This window comes from Pongo pygmaeus, chromosome 10 (genome assembly GCF_028885625.2).
Source record: "Pongo pygmaeus isolate AG05252 chromosome 10, NHGRI_mPonPyg2-v2.0_pri, whole genome shotgun sequence".
NCBI lineage: Eukaryota > Metazoa > Chordata > Mammalia > Primates > Hominidae > Pongo > Pongo pygmaeus.
This window is the reverse complement of record NC_072383.2, coordinates 36,076,303-36,100,111: the sequence shown is the minus strand read 5'-3', so window position 1 is coordinate 36,100,111 and position 23,809 is coordinate 36,076,303. Positions and strand designations below refer to the sequence as shown.

Here is a 23,809-nt window from a genome sequence, read left to right as displayed (position 1 = left end):
TAATAAACTAACTTCACATCGTACATTTCCATGGTTCTTGCTTTTATTTTCACTTGTCATTTTACCTGGAATACTCTTCCTCCTCATCTGTGCTGACTGAAATCCTATACTTTCAAATTTCTCAGCGTATAGCCTGTCACATAGCCCTCTCCAAAGACCTCACTCGCCACACCTGGATGAATTTTCACTTTGTCCCCATATTACTTTATATCTTCCTAAAAATACCGATCATTGTTTGTCTCATAGTTATTTACAGATAAGAAAACTGATGCCAGCCCCAGATCAAAAGCTAAACAACTTTTGGAAAGTTATTTAGGTCATAAGTTGGTAGATCCAGATTTCCAAGAGTGTTCTGGTTCTAAAACCTGTGTTACTCCTATTATAATACACTGTCCTAAAAGACAAAATTTTAATGAAAATTATTAAGATCTGTTACCCTTTTTGTATTACTGAAGTGGCTAATCAATTCAAGTCAGATCCATTTGAGTTCAAGTAGTGATTCTGATATACTCAGAGCTGATCCTGGATAAGTTAAACTTTCTAAGTTTCAGTTTCCTCTTATGTGCATTAAAAGTATATAAGATATTTGTGAATATTAAATGACATATTGTGCTAAATCTCCTAGCAGAAGACCTCCCAACTACCAGTTGCTCAATAAATGCGTTATTATCAGTACAGTACATTGGCGCAGTCCAGTAGGAAGGCATTTTTTTGTCATCATTTCATAGTAGCTGTGCCCTAACATAAGAAAATAAGTTACTTAAGTTTTAGAATAATAACCATCCTGCTTACTGTTTCTACTATAGTGATATGAAATTAAATATTGAGGCAATGAGACTTAATCACAAGTAAAACTTACTACCTTGTCGTAAGTCAATATACATAAGGGCTTTCTATTTGTTTGTTTATGCTGTGGATTGGCCGTTGTGTATAATGCAGTGCCATTCACCCTGGCTGCATGTAGCTGCTGGCCAGCTTATCATTTCCTTAAAAATTATATTTAAATCATATTTTCCATTAAAAAGAGAATAATAACCTTGAGGGCTTAGACTTGAAAATCACTAATGGAGCTCTGCACAGTAGGAACAATAAAGCAAAACTGAGCAGAGCAGCAACTAAAAGCCCATTTGCCCAATGAATTCAAACTTGTTTTTACGAATAGGCAAAGCAAGCAGCTAGAGCAGTCATGTGGAACATTTTCCCTACACTGGTGGGTGCTGAAAAAAGATGTAGAGTAACAAGTATACCACACTTCCTATAGAATAAAATGCATTTATTGGTATTCTTTATATGAATGTGATAAATTAATGCAAAGTAAAAATTTATTCTTCTAAACTAAATATTATAAGGGTCTAAATTACCATGTGGTCACATGCATTCACAAATGTGTGGGAATTATTTTGGACAAAAGGTTCTCAGGTACAGGGATCAGAAATGAGGGACTAATAGAGGTAATAAACAGAGTAGCCTAAGAAGTTGAGTGGAAACCTGTAAATATAAAAGGATATGAGCAATCTTCTAAGAAAGAGGGCAATTTTGTCATGAAAATTTTAAGATTTGAAATAAGAGGTAAAGGAAATTTCTGAAGTCACTTGTCTTTTTTCTCATTTATAAAGTACCACCTTGTGAGATGACTGAAGAAATAAATGTTCCCTTGGAAAAGGTTTAGTTTAGGCTAGTGACTTTTTTTTAATCCTACTCCAAATATAAGTGTGAGATGAAGGATACTCCTGTTTGATAACAGTGACTTCCTATGACAGTGGTTTTCAACCTGTGGGCAGTGCCCCCTAATGTCCAAATGGAATATCAGACTCTGTGCTCACCTAACAAACCTAAGCTAAATGTGATGTATATTCCCATCCTAGGTTGAAACTGAGGATTTCTTTTTTACCTGTTATTTATAAACATGTTTTAAAGAAGAGTAGAACTGTGTGTATTGTAAAACCAGTGATGATTATGAGCCTTAGCTTTTATGTTCCACAGTGTCATAAAATTCTTAAAAGTGAAATTCAGTTTACCTCAATTAAAAAACATCCGCATATCCTGTAGGACTTGCTGAAAAGGTGAAACAACAGTGTTTTAAAATTTGAAAAGTCCAGGAGTTACTGTATAACTGATACTGTACTCAAATTTGAAAGATAAAATTAATAATAATCTTCCTTATATTTAATATTTGATATGAATATAAATTGAAAACTATTAACAAATTGCTTTATATTGACTATATAAATGTGTAAGTTAACGAATAGAAATAGTAATTATGATAATGATGGCTTTCATATATGATACATATTACAAATTGAACTGTTACTGTTTAAGTGCTTTAAGTTTTAACTTATTTAATACAAAACAATGAAATAGGTATTCTGTAATTATCCTTTTTATTTTATTATTGACATAATTATACATATTTATAGGGTACAGTGTGATATTTCATTACATGTATGCAATGTATAATTATTCTATCAGGGATAGCATACCCATATGTCAGACATTTATTTTTTTGTGTTGAGGACATTCAAAATTCTGTCTTCTAGCTATTCGAAAATATTCAATAAATAATCATTAACTACGGTAACCCTACAGTGCTAGAGAACAACAGAATTTATTCCTGCTATCTAGCCGTAATTTTGTATCCATTAACCACAGTCTCCTTACCCCTCTTTCCCCACCTATCGTTCCCAGCCTATAGTAACCACTATTCTACTCTCTATTTCTATGAGATCAACTTTTTTAGCTTACACATATGAGGGAGAACATGTGATATTTATTTTTCTGTGCCTGGCTTATTTCAGTCAACATAGTGTCCTCCGGGGTCATCCATGCTGCCACAAGTGACAGAATTTCATTTTTTATGGTGGAATAGTATTTCATTGTGTACATATGCTACACTTTCCTTATCCATTCCTCTGTTAATGAATGGACTTAGGTCAATGTCATATCCTGGCTATTGTGAATAATACTGCAATAAACATGGCAATGCAGCTATTTATTTGACATACTGATTTCCTTTCATTTGGATAAATACCCAGTAGTGGGATTGCTGAAGCATATGGTAGTTCTATTTTCCATAATGGTTGTAATAATTTACATTCCCACCAACAATGTATGAGTTCCCTTTTCTCTACATCCTTATCAATACTTGACATTTTTGTCTTTTTGGTAATAGCCATTCTAACTGGGATGAGATGATATCTCATTGTGTTTTTGATTTGCATTTCCCTGATAAATAGTGATTTTTCAGCATTTTCTCATTTATTTTTGGCGATTTGTGTGCCTTCTTTTGAGAAATATCTATTTAGGTCACTTGTCCATTTTAAAATCAGATTCTTTGTGGGGTGTTTTTGGTTTATTTTTGTTTTTTGTTTTTTTGTTTTTGTTTTTTGTTTTGCTATTGTTTGAATTCATTGTATATTCTGGATATTAATCCTTTATTAGATGAATAAAAGGTTGTCTCCTCACTCTCTTGATTACTTCCTTTGCTGTTGAGAAGATTTTAGCTTAATATAATACCATTTGTCTAGTTTTACTTTTGTTGCCTAAGTTTTTGGAGGCCTTATTCATACAATTTTTGCCTACTCATGTCCTGATGCATTTCCCTGGTGGTTTCTTTCTAGCAGTTTCATAGTTTAGGATCTTACATTTAAGTCTTTAACCCATTTTGAGTTGATTTTTTTTATGGTGATAGATAAGGTTGTAGTTTCATTCTTCTGCATATGGATATCCAGTTATCCCAGTACCATTTAATGAAAAGGGTGTTCTCTCCCCAGTGTATGTTCTTGATGCATTTGTCAAAAATCAGTTGGCTGTAAAAATGTGAATTTATTTTTGCGTTCTCTATTCTGTTCCATTGGTCTATGTGTCTGTTTTTATGCCAGTGCCTTCCTGTTTTGGTTTGTATGGCTGTGTAATATATTTTGAAGTCAGGTAATGTGATACCTTCAGCTTTCTTCTTGTGGTTCAGAATTGCTTTGGCTATTTGGAGTCTTATGTGGCTCCAAACAAATTTCAGGATTGTGTTTTTCTATTTCTGTAAAGAATGTCTTGGTATTTTGACAGGTATTACTTTAAATCTGTAGATTGCTTTGGGTAGTATGGTCACTTTAACAATATTAATTATTCCAATCCATGAACATGAGATTTTTATTTTTGTGTCTTCTTAAATTTCTTTCATCAGTGGTTTATAGTTTTTATTGTAGAGATCTTTCACCTCTTTGATTAAACTTATTTCTAGTTTTTTTGGCTATTATAAATGAGATTGCTTTCTTGATTTCTTTTTCAGCTAGTTTGCCATTGGTATAAAGCAATGCCACTGATTGTTGTATGTTGATTTTGTATCTTATGACTTTTCTGAATTCACTTATTAGTTCTGACAGTTGTATTGTGGTATTCTCAGGGTTTTCCATATATAAGATCATGTCAGCTTCAAACAGGGATAACTTAATCTCTTGCTTTCCAATCTGGATGCTGTTCATTTCTTTCTGTTGCCTAATTTCTCTGGCTAGGACTTCCAGTGCCATGTTGAATAAGGGTGGTGAAAATGGGCATCTTTCTCTTATTCGAGTTCTTTGAGGAAAAGTTTTCAACGTTTTCCATTCACTATGATATTAGCTGTGGGTTTGTCATATTGGCCTTTACTGTGTTGAGGTATGTTTCTTCTATACCTAATTTACAGACAATTTTTATCCTGAAGGGATGTTGTATTTTATCAAATGCTTTTTCTGCATCTATCGAGATCATGTGTTTTTTTTTGCTTCCATTCTGTTTATATGATGTATCTCATTTATTGATTTGCACACATTGAACCATCCTTGCATTCCTGAGATCATGGTGTATAATCTTTTTGATGTGTGTTGTATTTTGTTTGCTAGTATTTTGTTGAAGATGTTTGCGTCTATGTTCATCAGGAATGTTAACCTGTAGATTTTTGTTGTTGTTGTGTCCTTGTCTGGTTTTGGTATCAGGGTAGTTCTGGCCTTGTGGAATACATTTGGAAGAATTCATTCCCCTTCAATTTTATTTATTTATTTATTTTTATTATACTTTAAGTTCTAGGGTACAACGTGCAGGTTTGTTACATAGGTATATATGTGCCATGTTGGTTTGCTGCACCCATCAACTCATCATTTACATTGGATATTTCTCCTAATGCTCTCTCTCCCCGAGTCCCCCACCCCCAACAGGCCCCAGTGTGTGATGTTCCCCACCCTGTGTCCAAGTGTTCTCATTGTTCAATTCCCACCTATGAGTGAGAATATGCGGTGTTTGGTTTTCTGTCCTTGTGATAGTTTGCTCAGAATGATGGTTTCCAGCTTCATCCATGTCCCTGCAAAGGACATGAACTCATCCTTTTTTATGGTTGCATAGTGTTCCATTGTATATATGTGCCACATTTTTTTAATCCAATCTATCATTGATGGACATTTGGGTTGGTTCCAAGTCTTTGCTATTGTGAATAGTGCCACAATAAATATACGTGTGCATGTGTCTTTATAGTAGCATGATTTATAATCCTCTGAGTATCTACCCAGTAATGGGATGGCTGGGTCAAATGGTATTTCTAGTTCTAGATCCTTGAGGAATCGCCACAGTGTGTTCCACAATAGTTGAACTAATTTACACTCCCACAAACAGTGTAAAAACATTCTTATTTCTCTACATCCTCTCCAGCATCTGTTGTTTCCTGACTTTTTAATGACTGCCATTCTAACTGGTGTGAGATGGTATCTCATTGTGGTTTTGATTGGCATTTCTCTGATGACCAGTAATGATTAGCATTTTTTCCTGTGTCTGTTGGCTGCATAAATGTCTTTTGAGAGTATCTGTTCATATACTTTGCCCACTTTTTGATGGGGTGCTTTGTTTTCTTCTTACAAATTTGTTTAAGTGCTTTGTAGATTCTGGATATTAGCCCTTTGTCAGATGGGTAGATTGCAAAAATTTTCTCCCATTCTGTTGTCTGCCTGTTCACTCTGATGGTAGTTTCTTTTGCTGTACAGAAGCTCTTTAGTTTAATTAGATCCCATTTGTCTATTTTGGCTTGTGTTGCCATTGCTTTTGGTGTTTTAGTCATGAAGTCTTTATGTATGCCTATGTCCTGAATGGTATTGCCTAGGTTTTCTTCTAGGGATTTTATGGTTTTAGGTCTAAGATTTAAGTCTTTAATCCATCCTGAATTAATTTTTGTATAAGGTGTAAGGAAAGGATCCTGTTTCAGCTTTCTACATATGGCTAGCCAGTTTTCCCAGCACCATTTATTAAATAGGGAATCCTTTCCCCATTGCTTGTTTTTGTCAGGTTTGTCAAAGATCAGATGGTTGTAGATGTATGGTGTTATTTCTGAGGCCTCTGTTCTGTTCCGTTGGTCCATATCTGTGTTTTGGTACCAGTACCATGCTGTTTTGGTTACTGTAGCCTTGTAGTATAGTTTGAAGTCAGGTAGCGGGATGCCTCCAGTTTTGTTCTTTTTGCTTAGGATTGTCTTGGCAATGTGGGCTCTTTTTTGGTTGCATAGGAACTTTAAAGTAGTTTTTTCCATTTCTGTGAAGAAAGTCATTGGTAGCTTGATGGGGATGGCATTGAATCTATAAATTGCCTTGGGCAGTATGGCCATTTTCATGATATTGATTCTTCCTAACCATGAGCATGGAATGTTCTTCTGTTTATTTGTGTCCTCTTTTATTTCATTGAGCAGTGGTTTATAGTTCTCCTTGAAGAGGTCCTTCACATCCCTTGTAAGTTGGATTCCTAAGTATTTTATTCTCTTTGTAGCAGTTGTGAATGGGAGTTCACTCATGATTTGGCTGTCTGTTATTGGTGTATAGGAATGCTTGTGATTTTTGCATATTGAGCAGGTTGTTCAGTTTCCATATAGTTGTGTGGTTTTGAATGAGTTTCTTAATCCTGAGTTCTAATTTGATTGCACTGTGGTCTGAGAGAGAGTTTGTTGTGATTTTTGTTCTTTTACATTTGCTGAGGAGCGCTTTACTTCCAACTCTGTGGTCAATTTTGGAATATGTGCGATGTGGTGCTGAGAAGAATGTATATTCTGTTGATTTGGAGTAGAGAGTTCTGTAGATGTCTATTAGTTTTGCTTGGTGCAGAGCTGAGTTCAATTCCTGTATATCCTTGTTAACCTTCTGTCTTGTCGATCTGTCTAATATTGACAGTGGGGTGTTAAAGTCTCCCATTATTATTGTGTGGGAGTCTAAGTCTCTTCGTAGGTCTCTAAGGACTTGCTTTATGAATCTGGGTGCTCCTGTATTGGGTGCATATATATTTAGGATAGTTAGTTCTTCTTGTTGAATTGATCACTTTACCATTATGTAATGGCCTTCTTTGTCTTTTTTGATCTTTGTTGGATTAAAGTCTGTTTTATCAGAGACTAGCATTGCAATCCCTGCTTTTTTTTTTTTTTTTTCTTTCCATTTGCTTGGTAGATCTTCCTCCATCCCTTCATTTTGAGCCTATGTGTGTCTCTGCATGTGAGATTGGTCTCCTGAGTACAGGACACTGATGGGTCTTGACTATCCAGTTTGCCAGTCTGTGTCTTTTAATTGGGGCATTTAGCCCATTTACATTTAAGGTTAATATTCTTATGTGTGAATTTTATCCTGTCATTATGATGTTAGCTGGTTATTTTGCCCATTAATTGATGCAGTTTCTTCATAGCATTGATGGTCTTTACAATTTGCCATGTTTTTGCAGTGGCTGGTACCAGTTATTCCTTTCCATATTTAGTGTTTCCTTCAGGAGCTCTTGTAAGGCAGGCCTGGTGGTGACAAAATCTCTCAGCATGTGCTTGCCTGTAAAGGATTTTATTTTTTTTTTATTTTTTTTTTTTAATTTATGTGGGAAAGAGATTTAATTAACTCACAATTCAGCATGGCTGGGGAGGCCCCAGGAAACTTACAATCATGGCAGAAGGAGAAGCAAACACGTCCTTCTTCATCGCGGCAGCAAAGAGAAGTGCAGAGTAAAAGTGGGAAAAAGCCCCTTATAAAATCATCAGATCTTGTGAGAATTCATGCACTATCATGAGAACAGCATGGAGGTAACCACTCCCATGATTCAATTACCTCCCATCAGGTCCCTCCCACAACACGTGGGGATTATGGGAACTACAATTCAAGATGAGATTTGGGTGGGGACACAGCCAAACCATATCACTAGGCATCCCTCATTCCAGTCAAGTTGACATATAATATTTTTTTTTTTTTTTTTATGATTTTTCTTTTTTTTTTCTTTTATTATTATTATTATTATTATTATTATACTTTAGGTTTTATGGTACATGTGCGCAATGTGCAGGTAAGTTACATATGTATACATGTGCCATGCTGGTGCGCTGCACCCACCAACTCGTCATCTAGCATTAGGTATATCTCCCAATGCTATCCCTCCCCCCTCCCCCCACCCCACAACAGTCCCCAGAGTGTGATGTTCCCCTTCCTGTGTCCATGTGTTCTCATTGTTCAATTCCCACCTATGAGTGAGAATATGCGGTGTTTGGTTTTTTGTTCTTGCGATAGTTTACTGAGAATGATGATTTCCAATTTCATCCATGTCCCTACAAAGGACGTGAACTCATCATTTTTTATGGCTGCATAGTATTCCATGGTGTATATGTGCCACATTTTCTTAATCCAGTCTATCATTGTAGGACATTTGGGTTGGTTCCAAGTCTTTGCTATTGTGAATAATGCCGCAATAAACATACGTGTGCATGTGTCTTTATAGCAGCATGATTTATAGTCCTTTGGGTATATACCCAGTAATGGGATGGCTGGGTCGAATGGAATTTCTAGTTCTAGATCCCTGAGGAATCGCCACACTGACTTCCACAAGGGTTGAACTAGTTTACAGTCCCACCAACAGTGTAAAAGTGTTCCTATTTCTCCACATCCTCTCCAGCACCTGTTGTTTCCTGACTTTTTAATGATTGCCATTCTAACTGGTGTGAGATGGTATCTCATTGTGGTTTTGATTTGCATTTCTCTGATGGCCAGTGATGGTGAGCATTTTTTCATGTGTTTTTTGGCTGCATAAATGTCTTCTTTTGAGAAGTGTCTGTTCATGTCCTTCGCCCACTTTTTGATGGGGTTGTTTGTTTTTTTCTTGTAAATTTGTTGGAGTTCATTGTAGATTCTGGATATTAGCCCTTTGTCAGATGAGTAGGTTGCGAAAATTTTCTCCCATTGTGTAGGTTGCCTGTTCACTCTGATGGTGGTTTCTTTTGCTGTGCAGAAGCTCTTGAGTTTAATTAGATCCCATTTGTCAATTTTGGCTTTTGTTGCCATTGCTTTTGGTGTTTTAGACATGAAGTCCTTGCCCATGCCTATGTCCTGAATGGTATTGGCTAGGTTTTCTTCTAGGGTTTTTATGGTTTTAGGTCTAACATTTAAGTCTTTAATCCATCTTGAATTGATTTTTGTATAAGGTGTAAGGAAGGGATCCAGTTTCAGCTTTCTACATATGGCTAGCCAGTTTTCCCAGCACCATTTATTAAATAGGGAATCCTTTCCCCATTTCTTGTTTTTGTCAGGTTTGTCAAAGATCAGATACTTGTAGATATGTGGCATTATTTCTGACGGCTCTGTTCTGTTCCATTGATCTATATCTCTGTTTTGGTACCAGTACCATGCTGTTTTGGTTACTGTAGCCTTGTAGTATAGTTTGAAGTCAGGTAGTGTGATGCCTCCAGCTTTGTTCTTTTGGCTTAGGATTGACTTGGCGATGCGGGCTCTTTTTTGGTTCCATATGAACTTTAAAGTAGTTTTTTCCAATTCTGAGAAGAAAGTCATTGGTAGCTTGATGGGGATGGCATTGAATCTGTAAATTACCTTGGGAAGGATGGCCATTTTCATGATAGTGATTCTTCCTACCCATGAGCATGGAATGTTCTTCCATTTGTTTGTATCCTCTTTTATTTCCTTGAGCAGTGGTTTGTAGTTCTCCTTGAAGAGGTCTTTCACATCCCTTGTAAGTTGGATTCCTAGGTATTTTATTCTCTTTGAAGCAATTGTGAATGGGAGTTCACTCATGATTTGGCTCTCTGTTTGTCTGTTATTGATGTATAAGAATGCTTGTGATTTTTGCACGTTGATTTTGTATCCTGAGACTTTGCTGAAGTTGCTTATCAGCTTAAGGAGATTTTGGGCTGAGACAATGGGGTTTTCTAGATATACTATCATGTCATCTGCAAACAGGGACAATTTGATTTCCTCTTTTCCTAATTGAATACCCTTGATTTCCTTCTCCTGCCTAATTGCCCTGGCCAGAACTTCCAACACTATGTTGAATAGAAGTGGTGAGAGAGGGCATCCCTGTCTTGTGCCAGTTTTCAAAGGGAATGCTTCCAGTTTTTGCCCATTCAGTATGATATTGGCTGTGGGTTTGTCATAAATAGCTCTTATTATTTTGAGATACGTCCCATCAATTCCTAATTTATTGAGAGTTTTTAGCATGAAGGGTTGTTGAATTTTGTCAAAGGCCTTTTCTGCATCTATTGAGATAATCATGTGGTTTTTGTCTTTCGTTCTGTTTATATGCTGGATTACATTTATTGATTTGCGTATATTGAACCAGCCTTGCATCCCAGGGATGAAGCCCACTTGATCATGGTGGATAAGCTTTTTGATGTGCTGCTGGATTCTGTTTGCCAGTATTTTATTGAGGATTTTTGCATCAATGTTCATCAAGGATATTGGTCTAAAATTCTCTTTTTTTGTTGTGTCTCTGCCAGGCTTTGGTATCAGGATGATGCTGGCCTCATAAAATGAGTTAGGGAGGATTCCCTCTTTTTCTATTGATTGGAATAGTTTCAGAAGGAATGGTACCAGCTCCTCCTTGTACCTCTGGTAGAATTCGGCTGTGAATCCATCTGGACCTGGACTTTTTTTGGTTGGTAAGCTATTGATTATTGCCACAATTTCAGCTCCTGTTATTGGTCTATTCAGAGATTCAACTTCTTCCTGGTTTAGTCTTGGGAGGGTGTATGTGTCGAGGAATTTATCCATTTCTTCTAGATTTTCTAGTTTATTTGCATAGAGGTGTTTGTAATATTCTCTGATGGTAGTTTGTATTTCTGTGGGATCGGTGGTGATATCCCCTTTATCATTTTTTATTGCATCTATTTGATTCTTCTCTCTTTTTTTCTTTATTAATCTTGCTAGCGGTCTATCAATTTTGTTGATCCTTTCAAAAAACCAGCTCCTGGATTCATTTATTTTTTGAAGGGTTTTTTGTGTCCCTATTTCCTTCAGTTCTGCTCTGATTTTAGTTATTTCTTGCCTTCTGCTAGCTTTTGAATGTGTTTGCTCTTGCTTTTCTAGTTCTTTTAATTGTGATGTTAGGGTGTCAATTTTGGATCTTTCCTGCTTTCTCTTGTGGGCATTTAGTGCTATAAATTTCCCTCTACACACTGCTTTGAATGCATCCCAGAGATTCTGGTATGTTGTGTCTTGGTTCTCGTTGGTTTCAAAGAACATCTTTATTTCTGCCTTCATTTCGTTATGTACCCAGTAGTCATTCAGGAGCAGGTTGTTCAGTTTCCACGTAGTTGAGCGGTTTTGAGTGAGATTCTTAATCCTGAGTTCTAGCTTGATTGCACTGTGATCTGAGAGACAGTTTGTTACAATTTCTGTTCTTTTACATTTATTGAGGAGAGCTTTACTTCCAAGTATATGGTCAATTTTGGAATAGGTGTGGTGTGGTGCTGAAAAAAATGTATAGTCTGTTGATTTGGGGTGGAGAGTTCTGTAGATGTCTATTAGGTCCGCTTGGTGCAGAGCTGAGTTCAATTCCTGGGTATCCTTGTTGACTTTCTGTCTCGTTGATCTGTCTAATGTTGATAGTGGGGTGTTAAAGTCTCCCATTATTAATGTGTGGGGGTCTAAGTCTCTTTGTAGGTCACTCAGGACTTGCTTTATGAATCTGGGTGCTCCTGTATTGGGTGCATATATATTTAGGATAGTTAGCTCTTCTTGTTGAATTAATCCCTTTACCATTATGTAATGGCCTTCTTTGTCTCTTTTGATCTTCGTTGGTTTAAAGTCTGTTTTATCAGAGACTAGGATTGCAACCCCTGCCTTTTTTTGTTTTCCATTTGCTTGGTAGATCTTCCTCCATCCTTTTATTTTGAGCCTATGTGTGTCTCTGCACGTGAGATGGGTTTCCTGAATACAGCACACTGATGGGTCTTGAGTCTTTATCCAGTTTGCCAGTCTGTGTCTTTTAATTGGAGCATTTAGTCCATTTACATTTAAAGTTAATATTGTTATGTGTGAATTTGATCCTGTCATTATGATGTTAGCTGGATATTTTGCTCGTTAGTTGATGCAGTCTCTTCCTAGTCTCGATGTTCTTTACATTTCGGTATGATTTTGCAGTGGCTGGTACCGGTTGTGCCTTTCCATGTTTAGCGCTTCCTTCAGGAGCTCTTTTAGGGCAGGCCTGGTGGTGACAAAATCTCTCAGCATTTGCTTGTCTGTAAAGTATTTTATTTCTCCTTCACTTATGAAGCTTAGTTTGGCAGGATATGAAATTCTGGGTTGAAAATTCTTTTCTTTAAGAATGTTGAATATTGGCCCCCACTCTCTTCTGGCTTGTAGGGTTTCTGCCGAGAGATCCGCTGTTAGTCTGATGGGCTTCCCTTTGATGGTAACCCGACCTTTCTCTCTGGCTGCCCTTAACATTTTTTCCTTCATTTCAACTTTGGTGAATCTGACAATTATGTGTCTTGGAGTTGCTCTTCTCGAGGAGTATCTTTGTGGCGTTCTCTGTATTTCCTGAATCTGAATGTTGGCCTGCCTTGCTAGATTGGGGAAGTTCTCCTGGATAATATCCTGCAGAGTGTTTTCCAACTTGTTTCCATTCTCCCCGTCACTTTCAGGTACACCAATCAGACGTAGATTTGGTCTTTTCACATAGTCCCACATTTCTTGGAGGCTTTGCTCGTTTCTTTTTATTCTTTTTTCTCTAAACTTCCCTTCTCGCTTCATTTCATTCATTTCATCTTCCAGGGCTGATACCCTTTCTTCCATTTGATCGCATCGGCTCCTGAGGCTTCTGCATTCTTCACGTAGTTCTCGAGCCTTGGTTTTCAGCTCCATCAGCTCCTTTAAGCACTTCTCTGTATTGGTTATTCTAGTTATACATTCTTCTAAATTTTTTTCAAAGTTTTCAACTTCTTTGCCTTTGGTTTGAATATCCTCCCGTAGCTCGGAGTAATTTGATCGTCTGAAGCCTTCTTCTCTCAGCTCGTCAGAGTCATTCTCTGTCCAGCTTTGTTCCGTTGCTGGTGAGGAACTGCGTTCCTTTGGAGGAGGAGAGGTACTCTGGTTTTTAGAGTTTCCAGTTTTTCTGCTCTGTTTTTTCCCCATCTTTGTGGTTTTATCTACTTTTGGTCTTTGATGATGGTGATGTACAGATGGGTTTTTGGTGTGGATGTCCTTTCTGTTAGTTTTCCTTCTAACAGACAGAACCCTCAGCTGCAGGTCTGTTGGAGTACCTGGCCGGCCGTGTGAGGTGTCAGTCTGCCCCTGCTGGGGGGTGCCTCCCAGTTAGGCTGCTCGGGGGTCAGGGGTCAGGGACCCACTTGAGGAGGCAGTCTGCCCGTTCTCAGATCTCCAGCTGCGTGCTGGGAGAACCACTGCTCTCCTCACAGCTGTCAGACAGGGACATTTAAGTCTGCAGAGATTACTGCTGTCTTTTTGTTTGTCTGTGTCCTGCCCCCAGAGGTGGAGCCTACAGAGGCAGGCAGGCCTCCTTGAGCTGTGGTGGGCTCCACCCAGTTCAAGCTTCCAGGCTGCTTTGTTTACCTAAGCGAGCCCGGGCAATGGCGGGCGCCCCTCCCCCCGCCTCGCTGCCGACTTGCTGTTTGATCTCAGACTGCTGTGCTAGCAATCAGCGAGACTCCGTGGGCGTAGGACCCTCTGAGCCAGGTGCGGGCTATACTCTCCTGGGGCACCGTTTCCTAAGCCCGTCGGAAAAGCACAGTATTCGGGTGGGAGTGGCCCGATTTTCCAGGTGCCGTCTGTCACCCCTGGAAGGGGAACTCCCTGACCCCTTGCGCTTCCCGAGTGAGGCAATGCCTCGCCCCTGCTTCGGCTGGCGCACGGTGCGCTCACCCACTGACCTGCGCCCACTGTCTGGCACTCCCTAGTGAGATGAACACGGTACCTCAGATGGAAATGCAGAAATCACCCGTCTTCTGCGTCGCTCGCGCTGGGAGCTGTAGACCGGAGCTGTTCCTATTCGGCCATCTTGGCTCCTCCCCCAAAGGATTTTATTTCTCCTTCACTTATGAAGCTTAGTTTGGCTGGATATGAAATTCTGGACTGAAAATTCTTTTCTTTAAGAGTGTTGAATATTGGCCCCCACTCTCTTCTGGCTTGTAGGGTTTCTGCTGAGAGATCCGCTGTTACTCTGATGGGTTTCCCTTTGTGGGTAACCCAACCTTTCTCTCTGGCTGCCCTTAACATTTTTTCCTTCATTTCAACCTTGGTGAATCTGACAATTATATGTCTTGGGGTTGCTCTTCTTAAGGAGTACCTTTTGGTGTTCTCTGTATTTCCTGAATTTGAATGTTGGCCTGCCTTGCTAGGTTGGGGAAGTTCTCCTGGATAATATCCTGCAGAGTGTTTTCCAACTTGGTTCCATTTTTCCCGTCACTTTCAGGTACACCAATCAAACGTAGATTTGGTCTTTTCACATAGTCCCATATTTCTTGGAGGCTTTGTTCATTTCTTTTTACTCTTCTTTCTCTAATCTTGTCTTCTTGCTTTATTTCATTAATTTGATCTTCAATCACTGATATCCTTTCTTCCACTTGATTGAATCAGCTATTGAAGCTTGTGCATGCATCATGTAGTTCTCGTGCCATGGTTTTCAGCTCCATCAGGTCATTTAAGGTCTTCTCTACACTGTTTATTCTAGTTAGTCATTTGTCTAACCTTTTTTCAAGGTTTTTAGCTTCCTTGTGATGGGTTACAGCATGCTCCTTTAACTCGGAGAAGTTTTTTTTTTTTTTTTTTTTAAATTTCTGAAGTATTTTTTGATCATTCTTGGGTGTTTCTTGGAGAGGGGGATATGGCAGGGTCATAGGATAATAGTGGAGAGAAGGTCAGGAGATAAACACATGAACAAAGGTCTCTGGTTTTCCTAGGCAGAGGACCCTGCGGCCTTCTGCAGTGTTTGTGCCCCTGAGTACTTGAGATTAGGGAGTGGTGATGACTCTTAAAGAGCATGCTGCCTTCAAGCATCTGTTTAACAAAGCACATCTTGCACCACCCTTAATCCATTTAACCCTGAGTTGACACAGCACATGATTCAGAGAGCAGGGGGCTGGGGGAAAGGCCATAGATCAACAGCATCCCAAGGCAGAAGAATTTCTCCTAGTCAGAACAAAATGGAGTCTCCTATGCCCACCCCTTTCTACACAGACACAGCAACAATCTGATCTCTCCTTCCTTTCCCCACACTTCCTCCCCTTCTCTTCAACAAAACCGCCATCGTCCTCATGGCCCGCTCCCGATGGTCGCTGTCTCTTCGGAGCTGTTGGGTACACCTCCCAGACAGGGCAGCCGGGCAGAGGCGCTCCTCACCTCCCAGACAGGGCGGCTGGGCAGAGGCGCCCCTCGCTTCCCAGACGGGGCCGCCCGGGCAGAGGCGCTCCTCTCCTCCCAGACGGGGCGGCCGGGCAGAGGCGCTCCTCACTTCCCCGACGGGGCCGCCCGGGCAGAGGCGCTCCTCGCTTCCCAGACGGGGCCGCCCGGGCAGAGGCGCTCCTCAGTTCCTCCCAGACCGGGTGGCAGCCGGGCAGAGGCGCTCCTCACCTCCCAGACGGGGCGGCCAGGCAGAGGCACTCCTCACTTCCCCGACGGGGCGGCCGAGCAGAGGCGCTCCTCACTTCCCAGAGGGGGCGGCCGAGCAGAGGCGCTCCTCACTTCCCAGAGGGGGCGGCCAGGCAGAGGCGCTCCTCACTTCCCAGACGGGGCGGCCGGGCAGAGACGCTCCTCACAACTCGGAGAAGTTTTTTATTACCGACCTTCTGAAGCCTACTTCTGTCAACTCGTCAAACTCATTCTCCATCCATCTTTGTTCCATTACTGGCAAGGAGCTGTGATCTTTTGGTGGAGAAGCGGCGCTCTGGTTTTCAGAATTTTCAGCTTTTCTGCTTTGGTTTCTCTCCATCTTTGTGGTTTTATCTATCTTTGGTCTTTGATGTTGGTGACCTATAAATGGGGTTTTGATGTGGATGTCCTTTTTATTGATGTTGATGCTACTGCTTTTTGTTTGTTAGTTCTCCTTCTAACAGTCAGGTCCCTCAGCTGCAGGTCTTTTGGAGTTTGCTGGGGGTCCACTCCAGACCCTGTTTTCCTGGGTATCACCAGTGGAGGCTGCAGAACAGCAAATATTGCAGAACTGAAAACATTGCTGTCTGATCCTTCCTCTGGAAGCTTCATTCCAGAGGGGCACCCGGCTGTATGAGGTGTCTATCGGCCCCTACTGGGAGATGTCTCCCAGTTATGCTATATGGGGGTCAGGGACCGACTTGAGGAAGCAGTCTGTCTGTTCTCAGAGCTCAAATGCCATGCTGGGAGAACCACTGCTCTCTCCAGAGCTGTCAGACAGGGATGTTTAAGTCTGCAGAAGTTTCTGCTGCCTTTTGTTCCGCTGTGCCCTACCCGCAGAGGTGGAGTTTATAGAGGCAGTAGGCCTTGTTGAGCTGCAGCAGGCTCCACCCAGTTCGAGCTTCCTTGCCACTTTGTTTACCTACTCAAGCCTCAGCAATGGTGGACGCCCCTCCCCCCACCAGGCTGCAGCCTCGCAGGTCTATCTCAGACTGCTGCGCTGGCAGTGAGCAAGGTTCCGTGGGAATGGGACCCACCAAGCCAGGCACAGGAGAGAATCTCCTGGTCTGCCAGTTGCTAAGACCATGGGAAAAACACAGTATTTGGGCAAGAGTGTCCCCTTTTTCCAGGTACAGTCTGTCATGGCTTCCCTTGGCTAGGAAAGGGAAATCCCCCGACCCCTTGCACTTCCCGGGTGAGGTGACACCCTGCACTGCTTCGGCTCACCCTCTGTGGGCTGCACCCACTATCCAACCAGTCCCAGTGAGATGATCCAGGTACCTCAGTTGGAAATGCAGAAATCACCCATCTTCTCCGTCTATCATGCTGGGAGCTGCAGACCAGAGCTGTTCCTATTCGGCCATCTTGGAAAAGACCTGAAAGGCTTGATCCCAACCACCAAGGAAATACTTTACGGCTCCCGCAGTGTCTGTTCTTTGGTCTGTGCACAGACTCGTGTGGCTCTTATGGAGGATCCTTTAAGCTAGGTTGCTGGTCAGTTGCTTTCCACGTTGCTGAGAGCTCCCCCCTTCAATTTTAAAAAACAGTTTGAGAAGAATTTGTGTTAGTTATTTAAAAGTTTGGTGGAATTTGCCGTGAAGCCATCTGGTTTTTATTTTATAGAAGAAGAAACTGAGGCAAAGAGTAGAAAATAACCTGCTCAAGATCATGCAGGCAACAGGCAGCAGAACCAGGCTTTGAAACTGGGAAGTCTAATTCCAAAGTTTCTGAGAATAGGGAGGTAAAAACTTAAATGAGTTTAATGTCCATAAGGTGGAAGCAAGGTAAAGAATATGAGACCAAAGTTGAGGTACAGGTAAGATGAAAGAAGCAGGGGAGATCTCTCCTTTCCATAGAGAAGCATCAACTGTTTGCCAACATTTCCACGAAATGTGTGTATTAGCTACATACATTTTCAAAAACAAACAAACAAAAACTCTTCAAAAAAAAAAAGTCTAAAGACCATTGCATGTATACTGACCATACCAACATTACTAAATATTAACATTTAAAGCATTATACCTTCTAGAATAAGAATTAAGTAAATTATAGTTACAATTAGATATATTTTCTCATTATTCCCTGTGTTGATTCCTATTTTCTCTTTTCTAATTATAGTTTCAGAGAGAAAATTAACCTCAATTTGTTTTTTTGTTTTTTTTTTTTTACCTCTTTGATTTTTTTTCTGTTAAAAATGTCAAGTCTTGTCCATAGCTAGGGAATAAAGACTTCACGAAAGTTCTAATTCTCATTCTCTTCTGAAGTGAAGATCGCATTTATTGTTAGTTTGTTTTTTTTTTTTCCACACCCTTAGCAAGCTGCCTTTCTTGCCCTTAGTACGAGAAAGATATGTCACCTTTTAAATACGTATTTCTAAAAACTGCTCTGAGTTTCCCTCCTGGAAATGGGGTGTAAAGACAAATAAGGTAAAATTTTAGTCATATACATGTGCTTCCTTGTAATGTCTTATTTTAAAAAGAAAGGAATAGTTTTCTTCTCTTCTTTTAAAAGAGACTACCTTCGTTGCATAAAAGGCATCATACCTAATCTTTGATTTCTTAAAATTTTTCTTGGTTTACCTGTAGCAACCTGATCATTTTAAATGCTGCCTTCCAATAATGATTGTTTTCCAGAGGCACATATTGAATAACTTTAAATAAAAAACAAACATGTTATTTTTCAAAATAAATGTAAAATGGTATTTTACAGCATGAGACAGGATTGTTCTTTGTCTTCATCCGGGAGAAAAATGATTTAATTCAAATTTTTATATATTGTACTCAAATTGTTCAACATATTAAAATGTCTTCACTTTGCCTTTTCTCTGAAGACCCAAAATTACTGTGCTCTTAAATTATCACAACACTCACAGTTCCAATCACTTCAAAGTTGCATCAAGCATCATTATGCCTCTAAGGGAAAATTGAACTAATGCCCTCAAACAGCACAGTGTTTATTAACTTAAGTAACCATTACAAATGAGAATGGAATCAGGCAATCTATTACAGGAGCATTTGGTATTGAGCTGATAAGGGCTCTCACATAATTACATATATAAAGATATAGTAATCATTTTTATTAAGGGTGGTGCAAAAGTAATTGCGGTTTTTGCCATTGCAAAACCACACGTTACTGCAAAAACTGCAATTACTTTTTGCTCCAACCTAATATATGTTGTTAGAATGATATTTCAATAAGAAATAGACCCAAATCTTATGCCAAGATCTTTTTCTCCTGTCTTCCCAAATAGTAGATACTCAAAAATCAACATCTGATGCAAAACTCAATGTACTGAATATTTCAGCTTCCTATTAATATAAGCTGCGTGAATTCTATATTCATAGTCCATGCGATTTTGTCTTAGAAATAATTAAAATACTTTAATGTGTTTAGGACTTTTTAACAATGTACACTATTATATTTTACCCTGAATTGGGTAATACTCATTTCTTATCCAGAATTGGGTAGTATTTTTATATCAGAAGCTGAATTAGGCATATATTAACTCCATTTGACAGGAAACCAAGCCCCAAAGAGGTTAAATGCTCCATCCTGTTGGGATTCAGGCTAGGTATAGAACTGCAGAAGACATTTGGCAACATAAGAAGCATATTAGGATTAAGTGACATGAGTTATTGGAGGAAAAACATAGAAAATGATTGCATTCCTTTTGAGATAAAGCATATATTAGATATGTTTAGTCACTTATAGCTATTTGTAGTGTATTGAATTTTTTTTTTTTTTTTTTTTTTTTTTGAGACAGAGTCTTGCTCTATCAGCCAGGCTGGAGTTCAGTGGCATGATCTCGGCTCACTGCAACCTCTGCCTTCTGGGCTCAAGCATTTCTCCTGCCTCAGCCTCCCGAATAGCTGGGATTACAAAGGTGTGCCACCACACCCAGCTAATTTTGTATTTTTAGTAGAGACAGGGTTTCACCATGTTGGTCAGGCTGGTCTTGAACTCCTGACCTCAGGTAATCCACCCACCTCAGCCCCCCAAAGTGCTGGGATTACAGGCATGAGCCACCATGCCCGGCCTATTGAATATTTTTAAAAATGTGTAATAATTGTTATCCATCTCTCCATTACTCTCAGATTCCCTGATTTTCCTATGACCAAATGTGTACATGTGTTGATTTTTTGTGTTTATTACATAGCCTGCTAAAGTCTGTGAAATAACTTTCTTTCGTCTCTGTTTTAGTTTGTGCCATTCAGGGATTATATTGACAGAAGTGGAAACCACATACTGAGCATGGCTAGATTGGCTAAAGACGTCCTAGCTGAGATCCCTGAGCAGTTTCTCTCCTATATGAGAGCCCGAGGAATCAAGCCATCACCTGCGCCTCCCCCATACACCCCACCTACACATGTGTTGCAGACTCAAATATGACTGCGCTCTGAAATGCTAATGTCAACTACAAATCAGAACTGCTGAGTTAATGCTTTGTGCCTGGTGCTCTGTAATGAACCAGGCAATGAGATACTTTTCTCAGTTTGGTTTCAGCAGTTAATGTGCTTTCTTGGATCCAAAATTAAATCTCTTCCTAAACCAAAACTGTAAATATGGTTGTTGCATGAGCAACAGAAAAAATTGTTTAAATGCTTGAAGCAAAGTACGGATGTCTTCTCTAAATCTTTCTTTCTTTCTTTTTTTTTTTTTTTTTTAACAGAAACAGCTAATTTCCAATGTATTGTTGGGAAAAAGCACAAACTATGTTTTTAACTCAAATATTGTCTTCGACTGCAATGTGTATAGGAAAGCAGTCTCTGTATCAATGTTTACATGTTACTACTTTTTAAATTTCAATACTTTTATAACTGTTCTTAAAAATAAGAGTTTTGAATACTGAATCCTTTGTCTTCTAAATTGCAATAGCTATAATCACAAGAGCAATATCTCTTTGAATGACTGTCTGGACAAACACAATTGCAAATAAGGGAAGGGAAAAATGCTATTCTATTTTTCAGTAACTGGATTGTCTTAAGAAACTACATCTGCTTAGTAATCAATTTCTCAGCAATGTTTGCTGGGTATGGGAGTTTAAGCCTGGCAGATGTGTCTCCTGGTTGAACATGCATTTTTCATGGAGTTTGGGTTCTAAATTTAGACTGCAGTTGGTTTGTATTTTGTAACACTAAGTAGAAATTATAAAAAGTCAAACATTGTGATCTATAAATGCACAGAAAATACTTTGTAAAAAGTAGCATCCTTATATAATAATGCTATTTAGAAAGACTGAAACCAAGACTATTTAACTGTGAACTATGTAGCAGATGTTTTAAACTTTTTATTCCATTATATCTTGTCTAGATATTTTAATTCAAAGGGATACTGGCTCTCTTGATCGGGATTTCTTGTTATCACCATTCCACATTGCCACACAAGGTGCACAGGCTGGAAGTCTTTTGTGAAATTCCCAGTTAAATATATACAACTATGTGACTTAGTGCACAAAACATTTGTGAAATAACCTACTCCTCTATACTGACCTGCCTGTCCACAAATAATTATAAAGAGTTTTTGCATGTACAGTTTTTACAAGAGTTACAGTTTTGTGAAGTTGTGTCTAAATTAAAGCATTTCTTTAGAACAAATGGCCTTAAATTCTCACAGAATTCCTGGAAATGATTGTGAATTGCCTTCAAATAATAGAAAGGTGTATTTATTTGTGTGCGTGTGTGTCAAAAATGTAACCGCTTTATAATATTTTTTCCTTACCTGTATATTCTATTTAATACTTGGTTTATTTCTACTGTACATTGTTTTCTTTGTCCCAAGTTGACCTAGGGTGACTTTTATAAGCATGAAACTATTTTACTGGAAAGAAAAATATATACATCCACATATCTAACAATATCAATGTTACATAACTATGTAATACTCAATTGTCAATTTTTAATTATGTATTAAAATCTTTAAATCATAACTATTTGTTTTGTACATTTCATTATGAATGACTATAGTTTGATGATTTCCTTTACTGATCTTAAATATTTATGCCAGTACCTACAGATTTTTAAATTTACCTTTATTTATCAACCCAAAAAACCAATAAATAAGATCAATATTCTTTTCTTCTTGTCAAACATCAGTTATTTTTTTGAACTGTCCAGAGAAAACAAAAGTTGTACAATTCCTTGTATAAATAATAGATTGCTCAAACCTAGTGGGAGTAAATGGCCAGGAATGAAGCAATTTCTCTTTACAAATGTTATCATTTATATGGCTGAGAATGATAATCAGAAACTTATGTGATGTTAATGCTACATGTAAGATTAGAAAATATGTAAATCTTGTGTATTCATTGCAAAAATGTAATAAACCAAGATTGGAGGGATTAAGTGATGTATCCAAGACTATATAACTAGAGAAGAGCTCATTACCATCTTGGAAATATTTGTTATAACTTAAATTTTGTTAGTTGCTGTTAGGTGCTATGCAATAGGAAATCCCAGAGACATGCTTCATGAAGTAAAACACATGGTAATAGTTGTACATAGAAACTGGTTATCAGGGATATTTACACTTATGGTAATGAGCAACAAGAAAGGTATATATTGAGAAGGGGTGATAGATTCAAGTCATTAAACCTGCTGCAGAAGTCAGTCTTCAAGTGATGCCCTCAAGAACCCCAGAGACTTTGGGCACTGTCCTATCTTTCTAATCTCATTTCCTTCCTCTCCAATGAAAGCCTCTAATTATCATTTGAACTCCAGGATGAACTCTTGGTGTTATTTTCAAGTATCTCCATCATCTGAATTTGCACAGTTATGTAATACCAATTCCCATTGCTTCTCAAATTAATATTAAAACTAACCAGGCCTGCCTCATTCCTTTTCCACAACCACTCCGAGTTTACCTGGAGTTTGTCTATAGTGTTTATACTCTGTTCTCTCATCAGGCCCTCTTCTCTGGTCTTTACCTGAGGATATCCTTTGCACTTTCCAACTCAAGCCCCAACTCCTCTGAACCTTGTTCTTTAAAACTTCAATGCTAACAGTAATCAGTACTTTCTATGAGCTTATCTTTGTATTGCATTTTAGCATATTAATTGCCTCAGATTATTTCTAAACTATTTTATTTTATCTGGGGCATCTTGTCTCTCCATCCTTATAGAATAGTGTTTAATGGCACCTGGATATAGGTAAATTTTTAAAGCTTCCCAGTTTATTGTAATGTGTAGCTAGAGTGTGAATTGCTGCAACTAAAGACTATTGGATGACTCAATTACTACTTTTTAAATTCTCTCTTCCAACATGCAATATCGAGAGAAAAGAAGAGGTGGATATGACTCTGGTGGTGGTGAATGTGGGAAGAGAGTGGATTTGGGATTAGGGTTGGAGCATAGGTTGTTTTTCAGGCTCAGGGAAGATAATAGATGGACTCATGCACTTTTTTTTTTTATTACTGTGTCATCATCAGCTTAGGAAATAAAGACCTCTCACAAAGATGAGGTGGATGTGATTATTTCTTAGAAGACCTGAAATGCCAAAGATTTTACTGAAGAGCATGCCTTTTTCTTTCAGCTTGTGTGAATTTTAGTTATTTAATGCCTTTGTGTTACATATAGATGTAATTGAGACAAAGTGGCCAGATTCTTCATAAAAACTCAGAGTAAAGAATAATTTTTGTGATTAGCACAAATCAGATACATTTACTAATAAATAAGCCACTGAGTTGAGGATTAAATAGATTGAGTGCATGTGGAGTGTTACCTATGAAGATGGAAAAGATGGAAATCTACTTGCAAAAAGTCACACTTGTGCAGAGCTTTCTCATCAGTGTGTTACAGATGATTTACAGATTTGTGCCTTGCAGATGGGTTACAGGTGTACACCTTGGGGTGGTGTATAGTGCCTGGGGTAATTGGAGCTCCCAGCCTCCATCATGTTCATTGGCTAACCTCAGGATATTTTAACAAACATTCCCATTTTTAATGTGTGTCTTGAAATGTA

General features: G+C 38.8%; 1 protein-coding gene across 2 annotated transcripts in view; it reads left to right on the top strand.

The window, feature by feature from the left end:
• CPNE8 (copine 8) overlaps positions 1-20,518 on the top strand; it is a 264,159-nt gene extending 243,641 nt beyond the window's left edge. For both annotated transcript variants that reach the window (XM_054443312.2, XM_063672626.1), the window contains one exon: positions 20,055-20,518. In XM_054443312.2, the coding sequence (XP_054299287.1) occupies positions 20,055-20,243 (189 nt within the window). In that variant the 3' untranslated portion in view covers positions 20,244-20,518. The remainder of the gene's footprint in view (positions 1-20,054) is intronic.
• Positions 20,519-23,809: the final 3,291 nt, after the last annotated feature.